General features: G+C 35.3%; 2 protein-coding genes across 6 annotated transcripts in view; both read right to left on the bottom strand.

Moving 5' to 3' along the window:
* Positions 1-23,768, bottom strand: part of LOC310725469 (uncharacterized protein) — a 46,848-nt gene that overhangs the window by 4,578 nt on the left and 18,502 nt on the right. The window contains exons 1-11 of one of the 2 annotated variants that reach the window (XM_083540460.1): positions 4,643-4,950; positions 4,144-4,488; positions 3,655-4,011; positions 3,116-3,217; positions 2,930-3,022; positions 2,750-2,842; positions 2,560-2,631; positions 1,610-1,711; positions 1,165-1,263; positions 520-618; positions 45-146 (exon numbers count right to left, since the gene is read on the bottom strand). In XM_083540460.1, coding sequence (XP_083396586.1) covers positions 45-146; positions 520-618; positions 1,165-1,263; positions 1,610-1,711; positions 2,560-2,631; positions 2,750-2,842; positions 2,930-3,022; positions 3,116-3,217; positions 3,655-4,011; positions 4,144-4,488; positions 4,643-4,691 — 1,513 coding nt within the window. In that variant the 5' untranslated portion in view covers positions 4,692-4,950. Of the gene's footprint in view, positions 1-44; positions 147-519; positions 619-1,164; positions 1,264-1,609; positions 1,712-2,559; positions 2,632-2,749; positions 2,843-2,929; positions 3,023-3,115; positions 3,218-3,654; positions 4,012-4,143; positions 4,489-4,642; positions 4,951-23,768 lie in introns of those variants that run through there. The other variant, XM_083540459.1, reaches the window with a different exon arrangement.
* LOC310725455 (uncharacterized protein) lies at positions 9,925-23,165 on the bottom strand. 4 transcript variants are annotated; one of them, XM_083540416.1, is made up of 20 exons: positions 22,565-23,165; positions 21,845-21,919; positions 21,136-21,480; positions 19,212-19,568; positions 19,026-19,127; positions 18,858-18,950; positions 18,675-18,767; positions 18,482-18,556; positions 18,041-18,142; positions 14,653-14,751; positions 13,601-13,699; positions 13,325-13,426; positions 11,960-12,079; positions 11,529-11,618; positions 11,294-11,377; positions 11,064-11,156; positions 10,680-10,778; positions 10,551-10,569; positions 10,378-10,438; positions 9,925-10,160 (listed from the first exon to the last, which is right to left on the bottom strand). In XM_083540416.1, the coding sequence occupies exons 2-20, from the start codon at positions 21,900-21,902 to the stop codon at positions 10,104-10,106; spliced, it is 2,148 nt and encodes a 715-aa protein (XP_083396542.1). In that variant the 5' UTR covers positions 21,903-21,919; positions 22,565-23,165; the 3' UTR covers positions 9,925-10,103. The 4 variants fall into 4 exon arrangements, with proteins under 4 accessions (XP_083396542.1, XP_083396539.1, XP_083396541.1 ...); XM_083540413.1 differs by lacking the exon at positions 22,565-23,165 and having other exon boundaries at positions 21,845-22,345; XM_083540415.1 differs by lacking the exon at positions 22,565-23,165 and having other exon boundaries at positions 11,294-11,329; positions 21,845-22,345.

The raw sequence follows: 23,768 nt of genomic DNA, 5'->3' as shown, positions 1-23,768 counted from the left end.
CACACACACACACACACACACACACACACACATACAGTATTTACCTCTGGAAAAATCTTTTGATTTAATAGAAAGGATAATGAAAACACAAACTTCACTGAGACTGAATATAGTTACAAATACAGAAGACAGAGTAATATGGACACCTGACAAAGTAAAGCAAATGTGTCATACAGGTGTTTATACACAAATAAACATTTATTGTATTATGCATGCAGAATTTATTTTATATATATAGAACACAACGGTACAAAACAAAATGAACTACTGGTAGACTTCAACACAGTCTCGAGGCATTTCGTGATATGATACAATACCATTAATTCGTGTTCATAAACAGTGGCAGAAAGAACACTTTGGCAATAAAAATACTTTCTATTGAAATACATTACATAGAAATTCATCCTCAGTGACTATGAACACAAATTAATAGATTTAGACTATATCACGAAATGCAGTGAGACTGGAATGTAAACTTAGAACAAATATTTATGATTTAAGGTGTAAGGTAAAACTTACATTCAAACGGTTTTCCTTTCAAAACATGCCTTTGTATAGAAAGGACCATCAGTATTCCCATGATCAAATGGGTTACTACAGCAGTTATCTCAAAGCTATCTAAAAGTAGAAAAAAGACAATTACATTCTTTGCACTCAAATTTAATACAATATACCCTAAAAGCAATAGGCTATTTATAAGAAGACTGTTAGTGCTGAATTAAAATTGATATAACTCTATTATACTGACAATATATTGTCATATGAATAGTCTTAGTTAAAACTGTCATTATTGAAGGCATATTTGGTTCATGGTAAGCTTATTGTTTCTATTGTCATTTAGAATGACTATATATTAGCGATTTTATTGGTGTGCACATTTTTTTCAGTTCCTGAATCTATAAAATCTATAAAAGAATCACTCTTTTTTTCATTTCATGGCCTGTTCTATAAAGAAAACGCATGCATTCATTCAAATATATGCAACGTTTCTAGTTCACTTTATTTTTTATTCATCATTATTTATTCATCCAAAGATATAAAGATTATGCTGTCTTCTCCAAAAATTGATTTTTGTTGACTTTTAGCTTGACTTAACTTATACTGGATAAGTTTGAATATAGCACCGAGTATGTATGCTATCAAAGCAATGTATGCAGTACTTACGTTCAAAATTGTATTTAGTGCTACTGAGAAAAAGTCCAAGAAGTGCAGCATTCAATAATTCTAGACACACAGTCAGATGTATCCAGAGACGATAGATAGCTGTGAAACAGAAAGGAGGAGGTTAATTTTTTTTCTTAGCATAGGTAATAGGACATTATGGTGTCAAATGCATGAACAGTACTGCTCATTTACAATCTAAAAAATTGCATATAGTTAAATTATTTTGGTATTTAGTAGGAGTGGCAGGAGGAGTAATATTTAGGAGGCGTAATAGTAGCATACAGGAGAATGCTAGTTTCATAAATAAATAAACAAATAAATACGATATAAAAGGTACTTTGTCTACTAATCTGTATTTATCTATTTATTAGTGGTGTTACACTTGAAATATTGGACATATCTGTCAGTAAAGAAATTACAGAACATACAATATTTTCTTCCTTACCTAATACGAAGGCACAGATAAAACTCATTCCTGCTAGAACGGTCATTACTGTAAGAATGTGTCCGGATGGTGACTGTATCCATGCAATGTTGCCAAAAAAAACTAAATGCCAAATTAGAAACAACAACAAAAAAAAATCAGTTGGTGTCTTCTAGTTTTAAAACAAACTAAATTCATGTTCCAAACACATTCCTAAAAATCCACATATATAAAAAAATATTCACATGCTCTCTCAAAATGGCATTTTAGCTGGTCCGTGATATGACATCAAACAATGACACAAAACTATATTATTTATATATATATATATACACAGTACAGACCAAAAGTTTGGACACACCTTCTCATTCAAAGAGATTTCTTTATTTTCATGACAATGAAAATTGTAGATTCACACTGAAGGCATCAAAACTATGAATGAACACATGTGGAATTATATATGGAATTATATACATAACAAAAAAGTGTGAAACAACTGAAAAATGTCATATTCTAGGTTCTTCAAAGTAGCCACCTTTTGCTTTGATTACTGCTTTGCACACTCTTGGCATTCTCTTGATGAGCTTCAAGAGGTAGTCACCTGAAATGGTCTTCCAACAGTCTTGAAGGAGTTCCCCGAGAGATGCTTGGCACTTGTTGGCCCTTTTGCCTTCACTCTGCGGTCCAGCTCACCCCTAAACCATCTCGATTGGGTTCAGGTCCGGTGATTGTGGAGGCCAGGTCATCTGGTGCAGCACCCCATCACTCTCCTTCTTGGTCAAATAGCCCTTGATGCCTTCAATGTGACTCTACAATTTTCATAATGATGAAAATAAAGGAAACTCTTTGAATGAGAAGGTGTGTCGAAACTTTTGGTCTTTACTGTATGTATATATATATATATATATATATATATATATATATATATAAAAAACAATAAGCAAATTGCCAACATTTTTTCTTTTACTTACAGGAACATGCACCCATTGTTACTACTAAATGGTAAAATGGAATTGCCCAATCCTTTACTTTGTCCCCTAAGTCTGTGAAATAAGAAAAAAGAACGAAAAACATTTAAAAGAATAATAAACATTTCTGTAAAAAAAAAAAAAAATTAAAGATGCTTCATCTGATATTAAAAGAATTTTACAAAACACCTACTTGCAAAGTGTTTGAGATAAGGGGAGGTTTTCAGCAGCATGACAGGCCTCATGATACTGACTGCTGAACAAGCCATGACCTCAAAAAGAAACCCTATGAGGAGGAATCAAATAAAACCAAAATCAGGAATCAGAACGTGGAATTAACAATCATATCTGAGGAAAACGACTCTGCATTTACCTTCTGTAGTCCACAAGCAGAAAGCAACAAACATGCATATGTTTGGAGAGAGGATAAAAAAAATTTGTGTTTTTATGCCCTTATTGGCAGTATCTGAGAAAGAGAAATAAACTTGACATTTGTATTTATACATATAGCTCAATTATTAGTTTTAGAAACATTTTAGAAAAAAGTCCGCCAAAACACCTTCCTTTTTCAGCAGAAGATAAACAGGAATACAAAATCCCAATGCAAGCAACAGTGCAACTGTGCACAGCACCAAAATTGATAGATGGAGTGCAGAGAAACCTGTAGGAATTAAATAATACTTAAAGAGGCACACACAAAAGGAAATAACTTAAAGTTAATGATTTTTAGTGCAATGCTAGGTAGTGGTTTCTAATGTGATACCCGATGTAGGCAAAAGCTATTAAAGTGCATATATACTTTTAGAGTATATTAAATTCTGCATCTTCACGTGTTCACTCCCACAGTGAGAAATAAAAAGAATTTAGTGTTTAAAGAGCCACATGGACCATATGGTAGCAATAATAATTAAATGACATATTGAACCAAAGTCAGAATTCACTAAATGGAACTTCAAAGCACTTCTGTAATTTGCTCTGAATATGGAAATCTGTACCAATGCAGTAAATGCAAATGCCTCCACTGCATCACATAGCCATTATTTTAATTGTATTTAAAATTGTATATCATTACAAGAAATTCTTACTATCAAAAATTACCTACTCCCTGTAGAACCACAGTGGTACGTCCTGACATATTCCTTGAATGGATCCCACATGTAAATTCTCCTTTATCTTTCATGCTTACATCCATCAGCTGTAGCAAAAAGTTTCCTTTGGGAATTTCAGAAGAAAACAAATTAACTCTTCCATGATAACTCTCATGTGAGGAGTCTGGGAAGATCTCACTGTCTTGATAAAGCAGAACAAGGATAACTTGACCTCGATCGGTCTTTTTCCAGGTCACTTCTTCAATCTCACTGGCTGGTACATGAGAATCTACAGAGCAGTTCAGTATGACATCCCCACCCTTATGGGCAAAGATGGCTTGGTTTGGCCCCGTCACCACAAAATGCTCTACAAGAACATGGACAATGTTAATAGTAACAGTAAATACAAAGTGTAGTTGTGAATTTGATGTCACAAATTGGCTTGAACATGTTGCTAGAAATTATGCATTTAATATATATTAAGTATGTAGTCACTTACTGATTTCTTTAATTTCCATTATGACCTCGCCAGTGTCCTGGGTTGTGTTGACTTGACATCTATAAACTCCAGCATCTTCTTTAGCCACATTTTCTATTGAGATGGAAAAATTCCCTTTCGAGACTTTATCTGGGAAAAAGTTAGCTCTGTCTCTAAACACCTGAGATTGGAGATCTTGTCTGCTTTTTCCTTGCTGGAAGAGGCTCACTACAGAATCTGTATCCAGCTTTCTCCATTCTAACAGGAGATCTTCTAACGGCAGTGAACCTTCAATAAAGCATGGCAGGAGCGCTGATCCTCCCAGCTGAGCCACAGGTGGATCTGAGGGGCCATGGACTCGAAGAGCTGCATTAATTCCACAAAGCAAACAAAGCGCTAAGCCTATTTCACTTATATCAAAGATTTCTATCATATAATGTAAACTCAATTATAGACATTCTATTTGTCATTTAAAGAACATTATACATACTTTAATAATCTAAGCTACACAAAACCTTACCTTTAAGTCCAACAGCATAAACAAAGATTAAAAACACCAAGAAATACATCTGCTCCAAGTTTATTCCTCCAGTTTCACTTGAACTCACGTACAATTCTATTTAAACTCATCTTGCTATTTCATGAATGAGGAACTTGTACAAACCAGTTCTGCAAATTGATGGCTGATGCCATGTCTATACTGTAAATGGTAAGCTTCCACTGACACTGTGTGTAATTCATTGAAGCGCAAAATGCAATAAATTGTTTATGCAATGTGGGATATATTTTATTATATATTTATTAGCAAAAATGGGTATCAAAGTTTTGGCTAAGAACAGAAAAGCATTTGGCACCCATTCCAGGAAGCAGCAGGCTGTTGTTATTTTTGTTTAACAACGTTCCTTAAGAGTTCCCTGGAAACTGGGGTTAAGGGTTAAAAAAAAAGTTTAAAAAGTGCTTTTAAGAGTACAGGCATCATGTAAGCAAACAGAATGAAATACGAGATATATACTGTTACTCAGTAGTGGGCTTTGCATTTATACCTAGGCTTTCTGTGGTGTCTAAATCAATCGACCTCTTAATAGCAACATTATGACACCGTGGCCAAAGAAACCATTATTATACAGAAACGCATTACAACAGACCGCTGCATCACTGACAGGTTACTCATGCAGAATGAATGCACTCACTAAAGCAAGAAACCCAAAGCATGCAGATAAATGTATCTGTGACTATACCAAATCCTTCTCTCAGTCAGCTGTTGTGGAATTAAATATGTTAAATCTACACAAATAGATTTTCAACTGTGCAGCTTGCTACAGATGCGGTTTGCGAACTCTGAATAGTGCGCTGTCTGACCATCCAATCAAAGGATATGAAAAAAACAGGTGCCTGCACAGTTAGTTCTAAAAGCTTCACGGTAGGTTCCTTTGACAACAACAAGTGATGTGATGGCTGAAATCTATTTGGATAAAGACTCTAATCTAAACATACACAAATTCTGATTTGCAGAAAAGCAGAAAAAGGTCTTGATGGTAATGATAGCCGCCACTGCTGTTATTACATTTAAGTTTAGAGCATTGGGCAGGTGCACTTATCCAGAGAACCTTACAAAAATGCATTTAAGTATCTATCAATGAACATATTCTGATTTTGATACTGGCTCATTAAAATACAGAATAAAAATACTGCCCGTCTATAACTGTGTTGGGCAGAAAAATGTGAGAAAGCAAAATTTTCCAAGTGCTAATTTGGGTCCTGCTGAAAGATGTAGGTCTTTAGACATTTTTTAAAGACGATGCTCAAGACTGCAGATGGTGGAATTTTTTTTATTTTCATTTTATAATACAGTACCTACTCATCCATTAGTAAATGTAAACCCTTGTATTCAATAATAATTTGTAATCCTTATATCTTTTTTTACAGAGTGAAAATAAACAACATATGTGTACGAAAGCAATTTTTATAGAACGAACTCCAAGGGAATTGCATATATGCATATATATATATATATATATATATATATATATATATATATATATATATATATATATATATATATATATATATATATATATATATATATATGCATATATGCAATTCCCTTGGAGTTCGTTCTATAAAAATTGCTTTCGTACACATATGTTGTTTATTTTCACTCTGTAAAAAAAGATATAAGGATTACAAATATATATATATATATATATATATATATATATATATATAGATAGATAGATAGATATATAGATATATAGATATTTAAATCATAGCTGTCCTTAATCTAATCTATCGACCATCTTTGGACTTTATCAACATTTTAGGACTTTGAGTCACACTAAGAGCCAATGGTTAGTATAGTCCATGTTTTTTGGTTTTTGGATCTGAATCTGACTTAAAAGGCAGCAGACAAGCATTTACTAACATTTGACTATCAACATTATCTGTTCTTTTTTTTTTCACATAGTATACTCTGTAATAATACACACGCAATATTAAAGCTATATGACATTAGCTCTTTCAACCAACCCCCTTTTAACTCTAATGGGAATCATGCGAATCAAGTCAGATTGGATCACAATCTAAGATTTTCCCTATGCACATACATCTAATCATTTGAATGTAAGTGAAATTAATATAAACCACTAAAAAAGAATTCATGTTGCTTTTGGGCTTCCATGGAGTCTTGGGGAAAATTGGCAATTTGGTAAATTCTGCTGAGTACTGTAACAGTGAGGATTTGTTTTGAGACAAGATACGATAAGGGAGGATGGGTCCAGCTTTTTCTTCTTATGTTTTTCTCTTGAGATGCCAGGTTGGTAATACAACAGTATTATGTAAATTGATAGGAAAGGTAACAGTAGCCACTTGGAATATGTTGAAATAAGACAATGCAAGAGATGTGAATTTCTTTGACATTTTGCTAGAGGGAGAAAAGCAAACTTGGGTTAATGCAACCCCCAGTTTTTCATGGAATTTGAAAAAAGGCATAGACAGTGAACATTGGTTGGTGTACACATATTCTAAGGAGTGACTGGCTTCTTTTGTTTTCTCTCTTGAATTAATAGGACTAATAAACTAATAAATAATAACTCCCAGCTTAGTCCATGAGCTGTGGACATGAAGACCAAAATCAATACCAAAGAATAAAAGGAACCATGCATGTACAGAATGACTGTTAATCATAAAAAAAAAACCCTACAAAAACCTTACCCTGATTTCCAATGGCAGAAACAAACACTCATACTCATACATACAAAATAATAGTTTTTACCATACTGTATATATTGTAAACTAGCAAAGCAAGCATGAATCCAGATAAATAAAGAACATATGTTCTTAGATTGCATTCATGTAAAATGCAGGTTAAAGAGTAACATACAGAAACAAGTCTTTAATGCAGTACATGTTATATTATAACAAGCAAATATATGAGATTTCTACTGTATAATGATAGCAAATAAAAAAGCATTAAACATTTCAACCAATCCATGAACCAACATAAACCTTTTTATAGCTGCTTAGTAGGGATGCAACAATACAGTTAGCCCACGGTTCAATACATACCTCGTTTTTTTAACCACGGTTTTCGGTTCGTTTCGGTTCTGATGGCTTAACACATAAAAGCGTTTTTTGTTATTCTACGCTTAGGCACTAGGAACAGTAAGAGGTTAAGAAGAAACAAATAAAAACGATTTATTGCAATACTCCTTTATTTTATTTAAAAGCAAAGAAAAGTCCACTGGTTCCTAGTGTTTTGTATAACATTTTGTAAAAACATTTTTACATGGTAGCCTATGTACAAACTGGGGAACACATAAATATGAAAATAAACATAAATTGACCATTTCAAATAAACGTACTTCAGTGAACATAAATAAACCATCTTAATTAAACTTAACAGTACTCCAGTACAGTATCCTTCATTCAGAATGTAAAGTGCAATTTCACTTAGGTCCAATTCGTACACAATACTGTTGCATGTCTTTTCATAGAGGTCGGGAATTATCTCGGTGATGAAAAAAGTGCGAGACGGTAGTCTGTAATGCGGATTGAGTGTTTTTATAAGATGACAAAAGCCTGCATCTCCAATCACCGAAAATGGCTGCAAATCTTTGGCAATGAACACCCCCACTGCCGGTGTTATTTTCATGTGTCTCTCGGAACCAGTTGGGTATGCATGCTGGAAGGATTCAGCGAGGGACGGTTGTTTTTTGGAGGACTTTATTACCTGCTCTGCTTTCCTGCCTTCAGACATTGATATTGCTGGGTGATGGTGCCGCAGATGTGCAGTCGTATTGGAAGTGTTTCCGTTTGAGTAGGCTACACGTGTAAAACAATGCTTGCAGACAGTCATTTTTTTGTTTACCGTTTTTTCTTCCTCTGCATTATACTCAACAGCAAAACCGAAATGTCTCCACACCACAGATTTAAAAGACGCCGCCGCCTCCTCGTACTGTAGCCTCACTTCACCACCGCTCGCCATGTTAAAGTGTGAAATGATGGTTCAGCGCCCCCTAACTTTAGAGCATAGTGATTGGACATTTACTCGCGGGGAGGAGTTTCCTCATCTCAGCTCATAGACTTACAGGCGCACACAAACAGTCAATTCAGAGAGAAATAAAAAGCACAAATTATTTAAACGTAAAACCGAAAAAAAAACGCAATTCACAAGCGCGTATTGAACCGTGGATGTCGTACCGAACGGTTCAATATTATATTGAGAATTGTGGCATCCCTCTCCTGCTTAGTATAGATAAAGCCTCAATGCTTTAACATCTTAAAAATCTGTAAAAACTTCTTTTTTAACAGAACATTGTTCCACGTCATTGTCCTGTACCGCTTCATGGATATAGTACTAAGTAGTTTTTCTCATCTTTATTTGGAGAGCAATAGACTATCCAACTCTAATAATGATTTTAATATTTAGCCACCAATTCAGAAATAAGCAGCTATTTGACATATAGTTGGTGTAGATGACCTACATTCATCACAGCAAAGTATAACTTACAGGAAACTAAGAAAGAACATTCTTAAGCTTTCTGGGTGGGAGGGGCCTTGTTATGTGGAAAAATACAGATAGTATTTTAACAATGGCAGTTGTCCAAGTTGGATAAAAAATAAAACGAGTCAGTAGACATTTATAAATGTTTATATAAGTTTATGCCACCTTTGCTAATGTCATCTAGCCTTATGCTGGTACCAGATATAATGTGAGCAGTATAAATAACCCAGAAAAAAACACACTAGTGTGTGTGTGTTGTTTTCTGGTTCATTTATACTGCTCACATACTATCTGGTACCATGCGGCTAGATGACATAAGTAAACCTATCCAAATAAGTGGTATAAACGTCTATAAACATTTATAAAGTTGTACTGACTCATTTTATTTTCAACTTGGACATCTGCCATTGTCAAAATACTATCTGCATTTTTCCACATAACTGGGCCCCTCCCAAACCGAAAGCTTATCAGCATACGTAAAGAGGTTTTTTGTTCAGCATGACGGGTCTCATGATGCTGACATTTGCTGATATATATAAGAAAAAGAAAAGGAAAGTGGGATAAATGACAGAAGCAGCGTAATCTACAGGGTTAAACAAAGCATATTTATTTACAGTGTAATAAAAACTTAGAAAACATACACCTTTATGGTACAAAAATATAAGCAGTTTAAACAGAGATATAATATAATATAATGTGTACAGCATGAGCTACTGTTAACAGACAGTAAAAAAGGTGTTAACTGTTTTATATATATATATATATATATATATATATATATATATATATATATATATATATATATATATATATATATGCATGTTAAATTGGACTCAATATAGAGGAATTACAGCAGCTGTCCAGTTTTTAGGCAGTATAAATTGAATAAATTGGTTCTAATAATTGCTCTTCTGACAGAGTGAAATCAAGAATCTTTGAACCTTAAATTTGTTGTGTATATTTTACTGATCACCTCAGATCACACAGGGTTCGGATTAGGGTTGGGGTCAGAGAGAACCTCCATCTCTGGAACAACCTATATGGACAAAGTATACTGTACTTTACATTTACCATACTATACATGTTACTTTATATCATACCAAAGTTTTGTGAATCATAAGATTTTTTTTTTACATTAACATGAGGTAAAATGTGTCAAGATTTTATTGCCTAAGACTGACTAGTAAATCTAGCATTCTAGCACACTAGCAATCAGTACAATACTTCCAACAATAGAAATATTTTTTATTTACATTTTCTAAGGGTGTTCCCTCAGGTCCTGATTCTCTCTCATCCTTACAATGATGATTTGTTCTGTTTAAAACAATAACAGACTTGTGAAAGAGTTTTCATACAGCATTTTATCCTAATCAACAGACCCAAACTTGCCATATTGCATATTGATTAGCAATAGAAATGATCTTACCTGTCTTTAACTTGTATCCCTGAGTTTCAGACAGGATAAAAATCATTTTTGCAATGGAACTGCAAAGTCAATAGAAGGACGCAAATATATGTATCAAACTAATAAATAATTGCTCCTGACAGTACTTACAGGCATCCCAGATCTGCAAAGTGAGCCAAGCAAAGAGATATACAGTTTCAAGTGGAAAAACTATCACACGGAGATCTTCTATAGTCCGAGCTCCTTTCCCTAGAAACGAGTACAGATAAATCGCACTTTGTCGTGTTAATCAAATAAAAATACTTAAACACGGTTGGCAAATGGTGGTTGTGTTTTAAAAATTGTTGCATTTTGTAATGAATTTAAAGTAAGAATTAATATAAAACAGCATTGTATGTGTATTTGCATTGATCAATTCATAGTTCCATGTCAATCACTACAAGGTCAGGCACCATATTGACCAAAATGGTTAAAAAAAATCATTACTATTATTATTTATAAATACATGATTAAATGGAATATAACATATAATACCTGCTTTCAGGATCAGTTCTGTGGCGAGAACAATTGCATTTATAGTACTGAGACCAACAGCTCCAAACATGTAGACCATAATGTGAACGAAATCTGTAATTCAGAATACACTGATATTGATCATACAAAACTAAGAGCTTATTGAGGAAAAAAAGCTTACAAACGTGCAAAGGATAAAACAGAAAAAAACATTAATGACATTAAATTTATTAAATAATCTTTAGACTCACCAGGTAAATGTTTGGGATGTTTAAACAAGCATGTTGCTGTCAAAACATGGACCAGTACCATCAAAGCCATATAACCAGAGCGATCTAAAATCATTATATACCATTCAGATGACATATAAATTCTTTTTTAAATCACATGCAGTTATTAATGTTAAATTTACAGAATGCCATTTTACTGTTTACAAATTCTCATCATTCCACTAATTCAAAAGCAAATTATTGAGATATTTTGTACCTTTATCTTCCATGATGATGTTTATAAAATAAACGGACACTGCAGCAATTGCAGTAATTAAAAATGCAACAATGACAGTGCAGCACAAATCTGAAAAGTGTAATAAGTTTAAACATGAATTATAACCAAATATAGTCAACAACATTGAAGCTAAACAGCATTAATTCTGAAAACTAATGATCGGAGCTACTAAAAGTTTCTTTTGGTTTATCTACATTCTGTGACAGTCTGTATTTTTATTATTATAAATATGATAATCTATGCCTACTTTTTTTGTTTAAACTTCTGACTTCAGAAAAGCTGCTCTGAACACATGAATGAGTAAAACTACTCAATGTTTTAATATGAAATCATTGTAACAGTAAATGAAATTAAACAAAAATGGTAGTTAGACAAAAAAATGAGAATAGAATAGAAATGTTTATACTTACATCCGATTGTTCTCCATTGAGAGCAGCAAACTTGTCTATGTCCTCTGTGACAACGCAACAGATAAATCACTCCTATCCCTGCTAGTATATACATTACACTCTCAAATGCAAGTATCCACCCTGAAAGTTAAAAACTGTATATGTTTTATACTGTATATGTCCAAAGAGCTCTTATAAAAAAAAAGCCATCTTTAGACCAAAAAATCAAACCAAAATCAACTAATAGGTACATTGTTTTAAAGAAAGAAAGAGAGAAAGAAAAAGAGAAAGAAAGAGAGAAAGAAAGAAAGAAAGAAAGAAAGAAAGAAAGAAAGAAAGAAAGAAAGAAAGAAAGAAAGAAAGAAAGAAAGAAAGAACGAACGAACGAACGAACAAACAGATCACAGAAAGCAAAGTGGTGGATGACAAAATAATTATTTCTACAGAGAAGACTCTTAGTACCTCATTTATTCTTTATCCTTATATTCTATTTTTTTTTTTCATCTTTTAATGTTGTACGGTCGTAAAAAGCATTTCACTGCATGTCGTACTATGTATGTATGTACAACATCTTTCAGCTCCTCTCTTCTGGCAGGCGCTGCAGAACTTTGTTCACCAAAACTGCCAGACACAGGAACAGTTTCTTTCCCCAAGCAATCAGCCTCATTAACAACTGACCATAATTATATTCCCTGCTCATATCTATCTAAGTACCACACAGAACTGTCAGTCATTACATTATCTGTATTTGTCACACACACTATGGCTGCTATATATTGTACAAAGTTCCATAGTAAACTCTCTATCATACCTGACACACAATACGGTCATTTTCACTATCATGCACTCACACTTTATGTACATTACTGATCTGTATCCCTATTTAATACTCACACTGTCTATACTGTCTCATATTGTCTGTATTGTCTTGTATAGTCTGTCTTGTCTGTTTTGTCATGTATAGTTTTTATTTATGTCTGTACTTTTAAAAGTCACTAACAGCTGGAACCAAATTCCTTGTGTGTGTCAACACACTTGGCCAATAAACCTGATTCTGATGTATGTACTGTATTGTGTGTGACAAATAAAATTTGAATTTGAACTTGATATCAGGACAACAACCAAGAGAAGACTTCACCAGTGTATAATGAGAGAAGGTTTAACACAGGTTTCAAGATAAACCATAAATATAAACCAATTTTAAAAAGATATAATCTAAGTCTCAAAAACACCAGATTAAAGATCTAAGGTTTTCCAAGCAAATGTAACGCTCTGGAACAACATTCCATAGACTCATTAAAACTAAGATCAACTTGAAGTAGAATGTAGAAAGAGCTATATACTATACACCAAATATACACTCACATACATAGTTTAGATACATACCTTTGGCAAAATCTTTTACCGTAATAGAGAGAAGTATATAAACACAAATTTTACTGATGCTGAGTAAAGTCACAATAATAGATGACAGAGTAATGTGCACACCTGAAAAAGTAAGGGGAATATATATCATACATGTGATATACATGTTTTTGCAAACACCAACAGCACTTTAAACTAGTAAGTTAATTAGATCAGACTAGAATCTAATCTCTACAGGATACTAGACTAGAATCTGATCAGTTACTAATTAATTCAGGTACCAGTTATAATGCTTACATCCGAAAGGTTTTTCTTGAAAAAGGTGCCTTTGTAGAGAGAGGGTCAGCATCATCCCTGTGATCTGAGGTGTGATTACAGAAGGGATCTCAAAGCTGTCTGAAAGTCCACAGAGGTATGTTTAGAGACAAGGCAGATTTTGCAGTGTCAAGTAATAAAGCAAAGGTGGATGCAAGTGTATACTTCTATTTGTGAGTAGTCCAAGATTAAAGGTAGGAACTAGACATTTGACAAACGTAAACAAGCCAAGGAACATGTTAGCCATCATAAAATGCATAACAAGAGGAATTAATGACAAGTGATGAGTAGGGGCTGGTGGGAAATGTAGTTGTGTATCAGAGCATGCTACTCTGAGTCCCTGGCACCTTGCAGAAGTAAATGAAAGGAGGTCACAATCCCGGCTTGAATAACACACACTCATCCTCTCACACTTTGGAAGTCACTGCTTTCCTGCTCTAAAGAGAATGTTGCTCAACCCTTCTGTTCTACTGAGAATGTCACTCTACCTCACTGCTCCAAGGAGATGTTACTAGACCATCCTGTTCAGCTCTATTCCACCAGATTTGACTGAGGATGTTGCTTTGCCATCCTGCTAGGCTCAAGATAATGCTCTTCCTCCTTGCTGCTCTGATGGCATTGCTCCCACTCTGGCCTCATAGGGAGTGTAAATTCCCCCTTCTTAGGAGTCAGGATTTGTCATAATTATGTCATACATTTTCCATCAGCGACTGCACATCATGAGACCATGTCACGCGTCTGTCTATTTACCTGATTCATGTTCATGCTAATTAGCACTTGTGTATATAATCACACTGATCACTGCTCTCTGTGTCTGTTAATGTTTCATGTTTGCTTTTGCTCATGTTCATGATATGTGGCATTAATGTGTTTAGCCATTGTTTTGTGCGTTTTGTATATACGCGTGTCCATTTCAGATTAAACCTTTTAGCACTTGCATCAACTACCACTTCAATAACCTGAGTACATTTAATACATTAATTTGTGTTGTCTGAGGTTATATGTTGGAAAAAGCATTGCACAAATGTACTCACAGTCAAAATTGCTGTTACTCTTGCTGAGAAGTATTCCAAGCAGTGCCAGGTTAAATATTTCTAGACATACAGTCAGGTGTATCCGGAGACCATAGACAGCTGAGGAAGAATGAGTAGCAATTATTATTTTTATTATTATTACTATTTATTTCCCTTCAAGAAAAAAATTGTGTTTTTAAAAAAACTAAATCAAGTGCATTAATCGTTTCAATAATTACAAAATCCAGTGGCGGGCCATGAATTTTCCACCTAGGTCTTCAGTGGTGTCCTAACAATCAATCCACCTCTTAATACCATCATTATGATGCCAAGGCTATAAACACTTTCAATATTTCAGAGAAACGCAGTATAACAGAGAGCTGTTTACAGACAGGAATACACTGAAATACATTGAAATTAAATTACATTACTACAGCAAGAAATTAACACAATTCAGCAAGTAAACATTAACTGCAGCCACAGCTGCACTGCCCGCATACATCATCTTTAACTAAAGCATCAATTTAACCTCATAAACATCATGACCACAGCAAATGCATTACTGTGCATTTTTTCCATGCAGGAAACAGCTATTAAATTCACATGAATATATTTAATCTTGTGCAGTTTGCTACAGAGGCAAGTTTGCAAGCTCACGGGTGGAAAGCAGTCATGGGTGGTCACTCCGCTCAAGGTCTATGGGGAGGGCACCATCTACTTTGGCACAATTGCCTAGAGATGCTAGCCGTGCATCTAGCATTGAAGCATTTTCTCCCGGACCTCAGAGATCACCAAATGCTGATCCGTCAACCACAACACCTAGGTGGTTTCTTACATCAACCATCAAAGAGGTCTGTGCTCGCTCACCCTGTACAGGCTGGCGCACCAGATCCTCCTGTGGGAATCTCAGTTAGAGCAGCTTATATCCCGGGTCGGTTGAACGAAGCAGCGGACTCCCTTAGTTGAGACCCAGGGAATGGCGGCTCCACCCTCTCGTGGTGGAGCAGATGTGAGAGAGTCGGCAAAGCCCAGGGGGATCTATTCACGTCTCAAGAGACGTCGCACTGTCCCCTCTGGTTCTCTCTTACTCCTCTAGCCCCACTGGCGCTGGACACCATTGCTTAGGCAAGGCTGAGTCTGCGTCTGTACGCCCCCCCCGTTGCGCTGCTTTCAAGGTGGCCGTGGCCCTGGAGGGGGCACAGCTCCGAGGTTCTGGCCTCTCCACCAAGGAGGTAGAGACCATTCACCACTCCAGAGCTTCCTCCACGAAGGAGTCGTATGCCGCCAGATGGCGTCTCTTCTGCTCGTGGTGCGATCACCATGGCCAATGCCTTTTTGTACTCCAGGACTGTTAGCATCCTCAAGGTGCCCTCGGTCGTCTCACGACCGGTAGGGTAACAGGCATTCTATCCTCTTCCTTCTCATGCCCCAGACCAGAATGAAATTGAACCCGCTGTGCCCTGTACGTGCACTGGACACGTAAGTCTATAGAACGGGTCCCTGGAGAAAGTCTGACCAACTGCTCGTCGGCTACGGCCCTCCGAGAAGAGGCCTCCCTGCCAATAAACAGACCCTTAGCAGATGGATCATTGATGCCATCGCATCATCATATGAGTTCTCTAGGCCCCCCGCTCCACTTGGGGTAAGCGCTCACTTCACCTGAAGTGTGGCTGCCTCAAAGGCTTGGTCCCATGGAGTACCCCTCCAAGACATTTGCAACACTGCAGGCTGGTCCACCCTGCTGACCTTCTAAAACCTGGACCGCAGTGCCTGGCCTCTCTGTTCTTTGACCTAGCTGTGCTTAAACACGCTAGTCAGGGACTGGTCAGTCTGGCGTGATTGGACACTCGTTCCTAAAGCGTTTTGATTTTTGACTGATTACACACATTATTTCAGAGCATGAACACTTGGGCAAGCATTTCGACGCAGCGTCTTGTTCCCTCAGGGAACTAGGTTTACATACGTAACATATAGACGTTCACCGTCCATACGCAAAATTCCTCTTTCTCTTTGTAATGCCATGCATTTTTATATTGCATTAAGGGTTTTTTATAATTGCAATGTGATAGTGGTGGTATTAAGAAGTGGATTAAGTCAGGCAAGTCCCCACTGAAGGCCCAGGTACCAAATGCACAGCCCGCCACTGATATATAAAATATATAAAAATATAATAAAATATATATATATATATATTCATTTATTTATTTATTTATTAGGGACGCACCGAATATTCGGCCACCGAAGATTTTCGGCAAAAAATGGCCCAAAAGTGCATTTTCGGTTTTCAGCCGAAAGTCTTTGATCACCGAAAAAAACGTGGCTGAAACAGATTGTTGTGATGACGCAAACAGAAACCGCTGCCTGCACGTGCTTGTCTAAAGCAACATGTCTGTGGTGTGGACGTGTTTCAGTATATCTGAGAAAGACCCACAGATAGCGATTTGCAAAACATGTAATGCCGAAATTTCAAGAGGGGGTGCGTCTGCAAAGACTTTCTCCACGTTGGGTTTAATTTATCACCTGAATTTCAAACATTCTGATCACTATGCTGAATATGAGAGGAACGCGGCACAGAAAAGCAAAACCCCTCCGAGCACGAGCACTCCGTCTGCGGCAGTCGTTTTTTTTTTTTTTTTTTGCGGCGAAAAGGCAAGAAAGTTTCCCAGTGATATTGTCATGGGAAAGGTCATTACACAAACGATTATGGAATTTATTGCCTTAAATGATCAGCCATTCTCTTTCGTAGATGTGGGGTTTCGTAGGCTAATCGAGCACATTGAGCCCCATTATGCCATACCGAGCAGACGACATTTTTCAGAGGTGTGTTTACCTGAGCTGTTTAATGTTGTTGCAACTCACATTCATAAGCATATAACTGCAGATATTTCAGCAATTAGTTTCATGACAGACATTGTTTGAATTTAATTTTATCCTGTGCATTGTTGCAATGTGCTATAAATAAATATTTTCATAATTTGTAATTGATTTATTCTTTGAAACTTTAATATTAATTTATGCAATTGAAATGCTTTGATTTTAGTAAGGTTAGTGCACAGTCATAGCTATAAATGCAATGTTAATAATAATTGGCGTAATTTCTTTCGGTGTTTCGGCCTTGCTTTCCTCTTTTTCGGTTTCGGCCAAGATTTTTCATTTCGGTGCATCCCTAATATATATATATATATATATATATATATATATATATATATATATATATATATATATATATATATATATATATATATATATATACACACACACACACACACACACACACACACACACACATTATATATACTTCTGCATTTATATACAGCTGCGCACTTAGTTGTGCCACTATTTTTTGTCTAGGATAAAAAAAATAGTAATAAAAATAATAAAAATAAATTAAATTAATATTCTTCCTTACCTAATACAGCTGCACTGATGACAATCACCACTACTATTACTGCCAGCAGTGTTACAATGTTTCCAGATTCTATCTGAACCTGGGAAAGACTTTCAAAAAAAGCTAAATGAGAGATAAGGAACAAAAGGAAGATGTTTGTTTGCATGCATCATATCTCATAATTGCATTATTAAAGGGCACCTTTGTTATATAAAGGGCACCATCATTTATTACTTGCTAGTTTGATTGCTTAATGTGAATAGCTTTTTAAATGTAACTTTTAGCTGTGCTTTTTGCTGTTGAAAATGTGTCAATTTTAATTTCCACTGTATAATATGAAATGTAGCCCTGTGCTTGTACCACAATACATTTGTGCTTCCTGTAAAGGAGGCATTTAATGTTAAACAGTAAAGAAACAATAAAAGGTCAATAAAATGGGTACATTTTAGCAACTAGGCTTACTTGAGCATGCAGTCAAAGTTATAGCTGAATGGTAAAGTGGAACAGCCAAGGACTTCACTGGTTTTTGCAAGCATGCTGTGAAATATAGATGAGATGAGATGAGATGAGATGAGATAAGATAAGATAAGATATACCTTTAATATATCATATAACAATATATAACATGGTGTATATAAAAAATAAAAGCACCTACTTGGCAATATGTCGAGAAAGAAACAGGCTTTCAATAAGAGTACAGGCCTCAGAATATTAACAGCTGAACAAGAGATGACCTCTGAGAGAAACCCTGTGAAGAATAATCCAACCAAGTCATAAACAGTAATTTAGATGGTGCCATGTAGGTACAAAATTGACAAGGAAATGACTCTGGATTTACCTTCTTTTATCCACAAGCAAAACGTTATAAACAGGAAAATGTTTGGACAGAGGATCAGAGAAAATTGCTTTTTTATGGCTTTTTTGCTGTAATCTAGGAAACAAATAAAAATAAGTTTGATAATTTGATTTTTAAGTAGTAAAAGCTGTATAAGAGCAATGCATATACCTTTTCTTTTTATCAGCATAAAAACAGGAGCACAAAATCCTACTGCCATCAACACTACAGCAACACACAACAACAATATGGCTATATGGAGTGCAGAGAAACCTGTAGGAATAAAGCATGAATATTTCACATCCGATGAACACCTGATAGTCAATACATTAGTGATTAGACAAGCAGATGCATTACCTACACCTTGCAGAAGCACAATTATTTGTACTGATGTGTGCCTAGTGTACACTTCACACACAAATTGTCCTTTATCCTCCATCTTTACATTCACCAGCTTTAGTGAGAAGTTCCCTTTGGGGATTTCAGAAAGAAACAAGTCAACTCTTCCCTGAAAACTCTCATGTGAGGCATCGGGGAAGATCGTGCCGTCTTGGTAAAGCAGGACTAGGATGTCTTGGTCTCCATCTCTCTTCTTCCAAGTCACTTCTTCAATCTCACTGACTGGTAAATGGGAATCGACAGAGCAGTTCAATATGGCATCCCCACCCTCATAGGCAAAGACGGCCTGGTCTGCCCCTGTCACTACAAAATGCTCTGAAACATTGAAACAAACAATGGTTAATTCAAAATCTGATATATTTGTGTTATTGCTTAAATTCAGCATTTAAACATCCGGCATTGTGTTTGTTACAGGTCAAGTAAATCTTTATCTCCGTAGCCATGCCTATAATAAGTTCAGATCTAAGAGCTTCAGACCAGGTGAAAAGGTGGCCTTAAGATCACTACCCGAGACCATAATGAAGCAAAGAACAGAATGCAAATGCCCAAAGAAAACCACAGTCTGCACCATGGCAAAGAAAAAATGGGACATGCTTTCTTAGAGACATGCTGAACAACTTCTACAATTATCTTTAATCTACCCAGTTTGCATGTGAAATGCTTCATTTATAATTTACTTGTTTAATGAGTATTACCCTTTATTGTTAATCATAGCATTGATTCTCAGATTTGTAATAGTTTAGAGCTACAAATAGTAAAAGGTTCAACGCCACTTCAAAACCGTGATTTATTTTCTGGTGTAGTAAGTAGTAAGAGATTCATGCTAGCAGCAGTAATGACGTCCCTGTTTAATCATCACATATCTCTAATTTTTTACTTTGCAACAATATTGCTTGTGAATATTTATTTGGTTTACACTGATTTTCAGTATACTTGTGCATGAATGTAAATCATTATAGTTAAAGTAAATTATTCATCCTTATATTTTTTACTGAGCTAATGCATTAGCCACATTCAGCTTTAGCAGCATATTGCAATATTCTGCATTTACATAAGAAATGACTAAGCATATTTCTGAGCATTATTATAATATATATTAATTTAAATCTTGTGATTCTTTTGTTGTTGTGCTGATTTCTGGATATTATTATTATTATTATTACAATTAGTTTTCTAGAGTTTAAGCAATACCTAAAACCATTAAACATGTGGGCAAACATGGAAAAGAGTTAAACTGACTTTCAAAACATTTATGTTATGTTGAGGAAGTCTAAAGAATTCTTCCATACCAAGGAAATCTTCGATGTCCTGCCTTAATGACTACTGTCCTTTAATGACTACACATCAAGACTGCATATTGCACACAGTTGTTGCCCTCTTACTGGACCTACTGCAGTTTGTGTATCATCCAAATAGTGAACAGATCACAAAACCTTTTTTTCTTCTATCATGGACATTTTCCCATGCTGCATCTGTAAAATTTCCAGCATTGGAGAAGACCAAACACCCCCCTCACACAAACTCCACACTCTCGCTTTGTGAAAATAGAATTTGGGATTTTTTCTCCAAAAAAATCAGACACCTTAAAAAACAGAGACTGAACTGAGAACACTACATACTGTCCACCATGTACTCACACACACACACACACACACACACACACACACACACACACACACACACACACACACACACACACACACACACACTCTGCATTTCTGGTGGGCAGTTCTGATGGTCCTGTTACTCATGACCAGCCTCTTCAAACACTTAATGATGTTTGCACAATTAGTAAAAGCAAAAAAAAGAAATGTATTAAACCTAAAAATAAAAAAAAATGAACCCTACATTACAAAAATAGTATGCATTGTTTGTTACTTACTGATATTTTTGACTTCCATTAAGACCTCACTGGAGTCCTGGGTTGTATTGACTTGACATCTGTAAACTCCTGCATCTTCTTCGAACACACTTTTTAGTAATATGGAGAAGTTCCCTTTTGAGACCTCATCTAGGAAAAAGTCAGCTCTGTCTCTAAATACTTGACTCTGAAGATCTGGTCTGCTTTTCCCTTTCTGGAGGAGGTTTACTAAAGAATTTGAGCCCATCTGTCTCCATTCCACCTGCAGACCTTCCAGAGTCAGTGGGCTTTCAATAAAGCATGGCAGGAGGACTGAGCCTCCCAGCTGAGCCAAAACTGGACCCGGGGGGCCAAAGACATGGAGACCTAGATTAATATCAATATATACATAGATACATAAATGTTTAGTAAAAAAACTAATAATATAACTAATATAATAATATCTTTAAGTGTCCTACAACATAGTTTTACACAAGCACGTTTTAAGCCATTATTCATGGCGTTTAACAATTTACATTGTCCGAAAGCAGCTTTACAGAGGTTATAAAATAAGTGCCTTCAAGTTTCTCCCTTATACATTTGTCCGTATTAGAACGTCAAGTAAAAAAAAAAAAAAAGCATTTTCCGTAATAGTCACTTCTCTAATAAAAGTATTGTATTATTATATTAATAATATCAATAATCAGTAACAGAGTTTCAAATGCAATAAATAGTAAAAGAAAACACTTACCTTTATGCCCAACAGCAAAAAAAAGCACCAAGAAGAACGAGAAACACACCAACCTCATAGTTTTTCCAATTTCTGCTGAGAGTTTGACCGAGAAGTGGATTTTAAAAAATAGCTTAATGCAATGAGGAAATTTTAGAAACCAGAACAGCAAGTTTGGAAAAATCCAAAAAAAAAAAAATACTTTTGCAGATGATGACATTTCAATTGACGTAATTAACAGTGTATAATACAAGTTACTTTGTAACTTGTAACTAACATTGTAGCACTTATAGATACAATTTATGTAGTACAAGTTCTATTTTACTATGTAACTCTGTGGATTGTTTTAATTTCATGATTTCTCCTCTATATTGCTATCGAAAAGATCTTTGGCACCAAATCCAGGAACCAGCTGCATTTAAAACATTGTTGCCCTCCTAGTTTTTACATTACAGCCACTGGATTTGAAAAAAAATAACAAAAATCGAGTTGCAGTATTTATGTAGGTGGTACATATTTACTTGTTTGTCAATATTCCTAAATTCTTTCACTTTAGACAGTATAACTGCTTAGTCTTGCATTGTGTCAAGGGGAATAGATATAGTGCTGATTAAATATTGTTCTCAGGAATTAATGTTTAGCTGCATCATTCTGTTTTTCAATGAAAAACGTATAACGAATGTATTTGCTCAATGTGTGTAAACAGTATAGAACAACATGCATAATATAAGCACTACTTACATTCTTTTTACAATAACGACTCACAAACACATCCACTGCTGCAAATCCTGGTTTATTAGGAAATGTGAGGGTCCACTGAACAACATGCTGTTAAGCAGTTTTACTCCAAACAAACAGTAGTGTGATTTAGACGATTATTCTTTTGTTTACGTCACAGAACTTCTGGTGTTTTTGTGTATATGTTTCCGAATGGGAAAAAAAAACCCTGCCATTTTGCTTGTTAAAAACAAAAACAAATATGGCTGGTAGAATATTGTGTTACAAAACGCTTGAGACCACAAAATAAAAAATAATTATAATAAAAGTAAAAGAGGAGAAATCTTGGGTTAAAACTCCACTCTCTGTCTGCAGGCGTCACGTTTTTATTATGCCCCGCCTATCATTTCAAACCTTTTCTTTCCAGCCAGTAGCATTATTAAAACAAAATGATTGATGGAAAATGTAGCCAATGAGTGCAGGATTCTAACGATATATGGGAGGATTTTATTCCCCACGTGTGTGAGTCTTTCATCACTATTTACAAACTCTTAGAGCACGTGGTGTGACGAACCAGGAAGTGATGCAGCTCTCAGGTCAACTCCAATAGCTGTTTATAGCTCGTGCTAACTGGACCTTGTTTACAAAAATAAAAATAAAAACAAGGGGAAAAATGGACAATCAAAAAAGTTGTTTTATCGGAGATTTGGAAAAAAAAAAAGCAGCGATGTGGAAAATATCAATATGAATGCCAAATCAATATCAATAGACAAACATGTATAATAATAGCTTTTAATGGTCAGTCATTCATTTCCATGCAGACTGTATGAATACAGTGTGAATATACACCTGAGTTTAGCATGTGTCTCTCAAACAGGGGTAGAGAAAAAAGAATCAGACATAGTCTCAGATAAATGTTTTTAGGAATCTCATTTTTTTTTATTTATGATATCTTCATTCAATTTACAATATAAACTAAATGTGGCTTTCAACCAGTACTATTCCGGATTGCTCCAGGACTGATTTATTGTATTTATATACAGTATGAAATAAAAATAATGTTCAATGCAGGAAATGTATATCTGTGGGACTCCTCTTTTCAAAGAATATCAACTTTGATGATGGAAGGTAAATCTCAAAGTGTCTTGTTTCCAAAGATATGTAAATTGTATATGTATCACATTTTTGTCAGGAACTGTTAACATATTAAATAAATTAGGGCATTTCA

The sequence above is a fragment of the Silurus aristotelis genome, assembly GCF_946808225.1.
Source record: "Silurus aristotelis genome assembly, chromosome: 4".
Classification (NCBI taxonomy): Eukaryota; Metazoa; Chordata; class Actinopteri; order Siluriformes; family Siluridae; genus Silurus; species Silurus aristotelis.
This window is presented reverse-complemented; position numbering and strand designations above follow the sequence as displayed.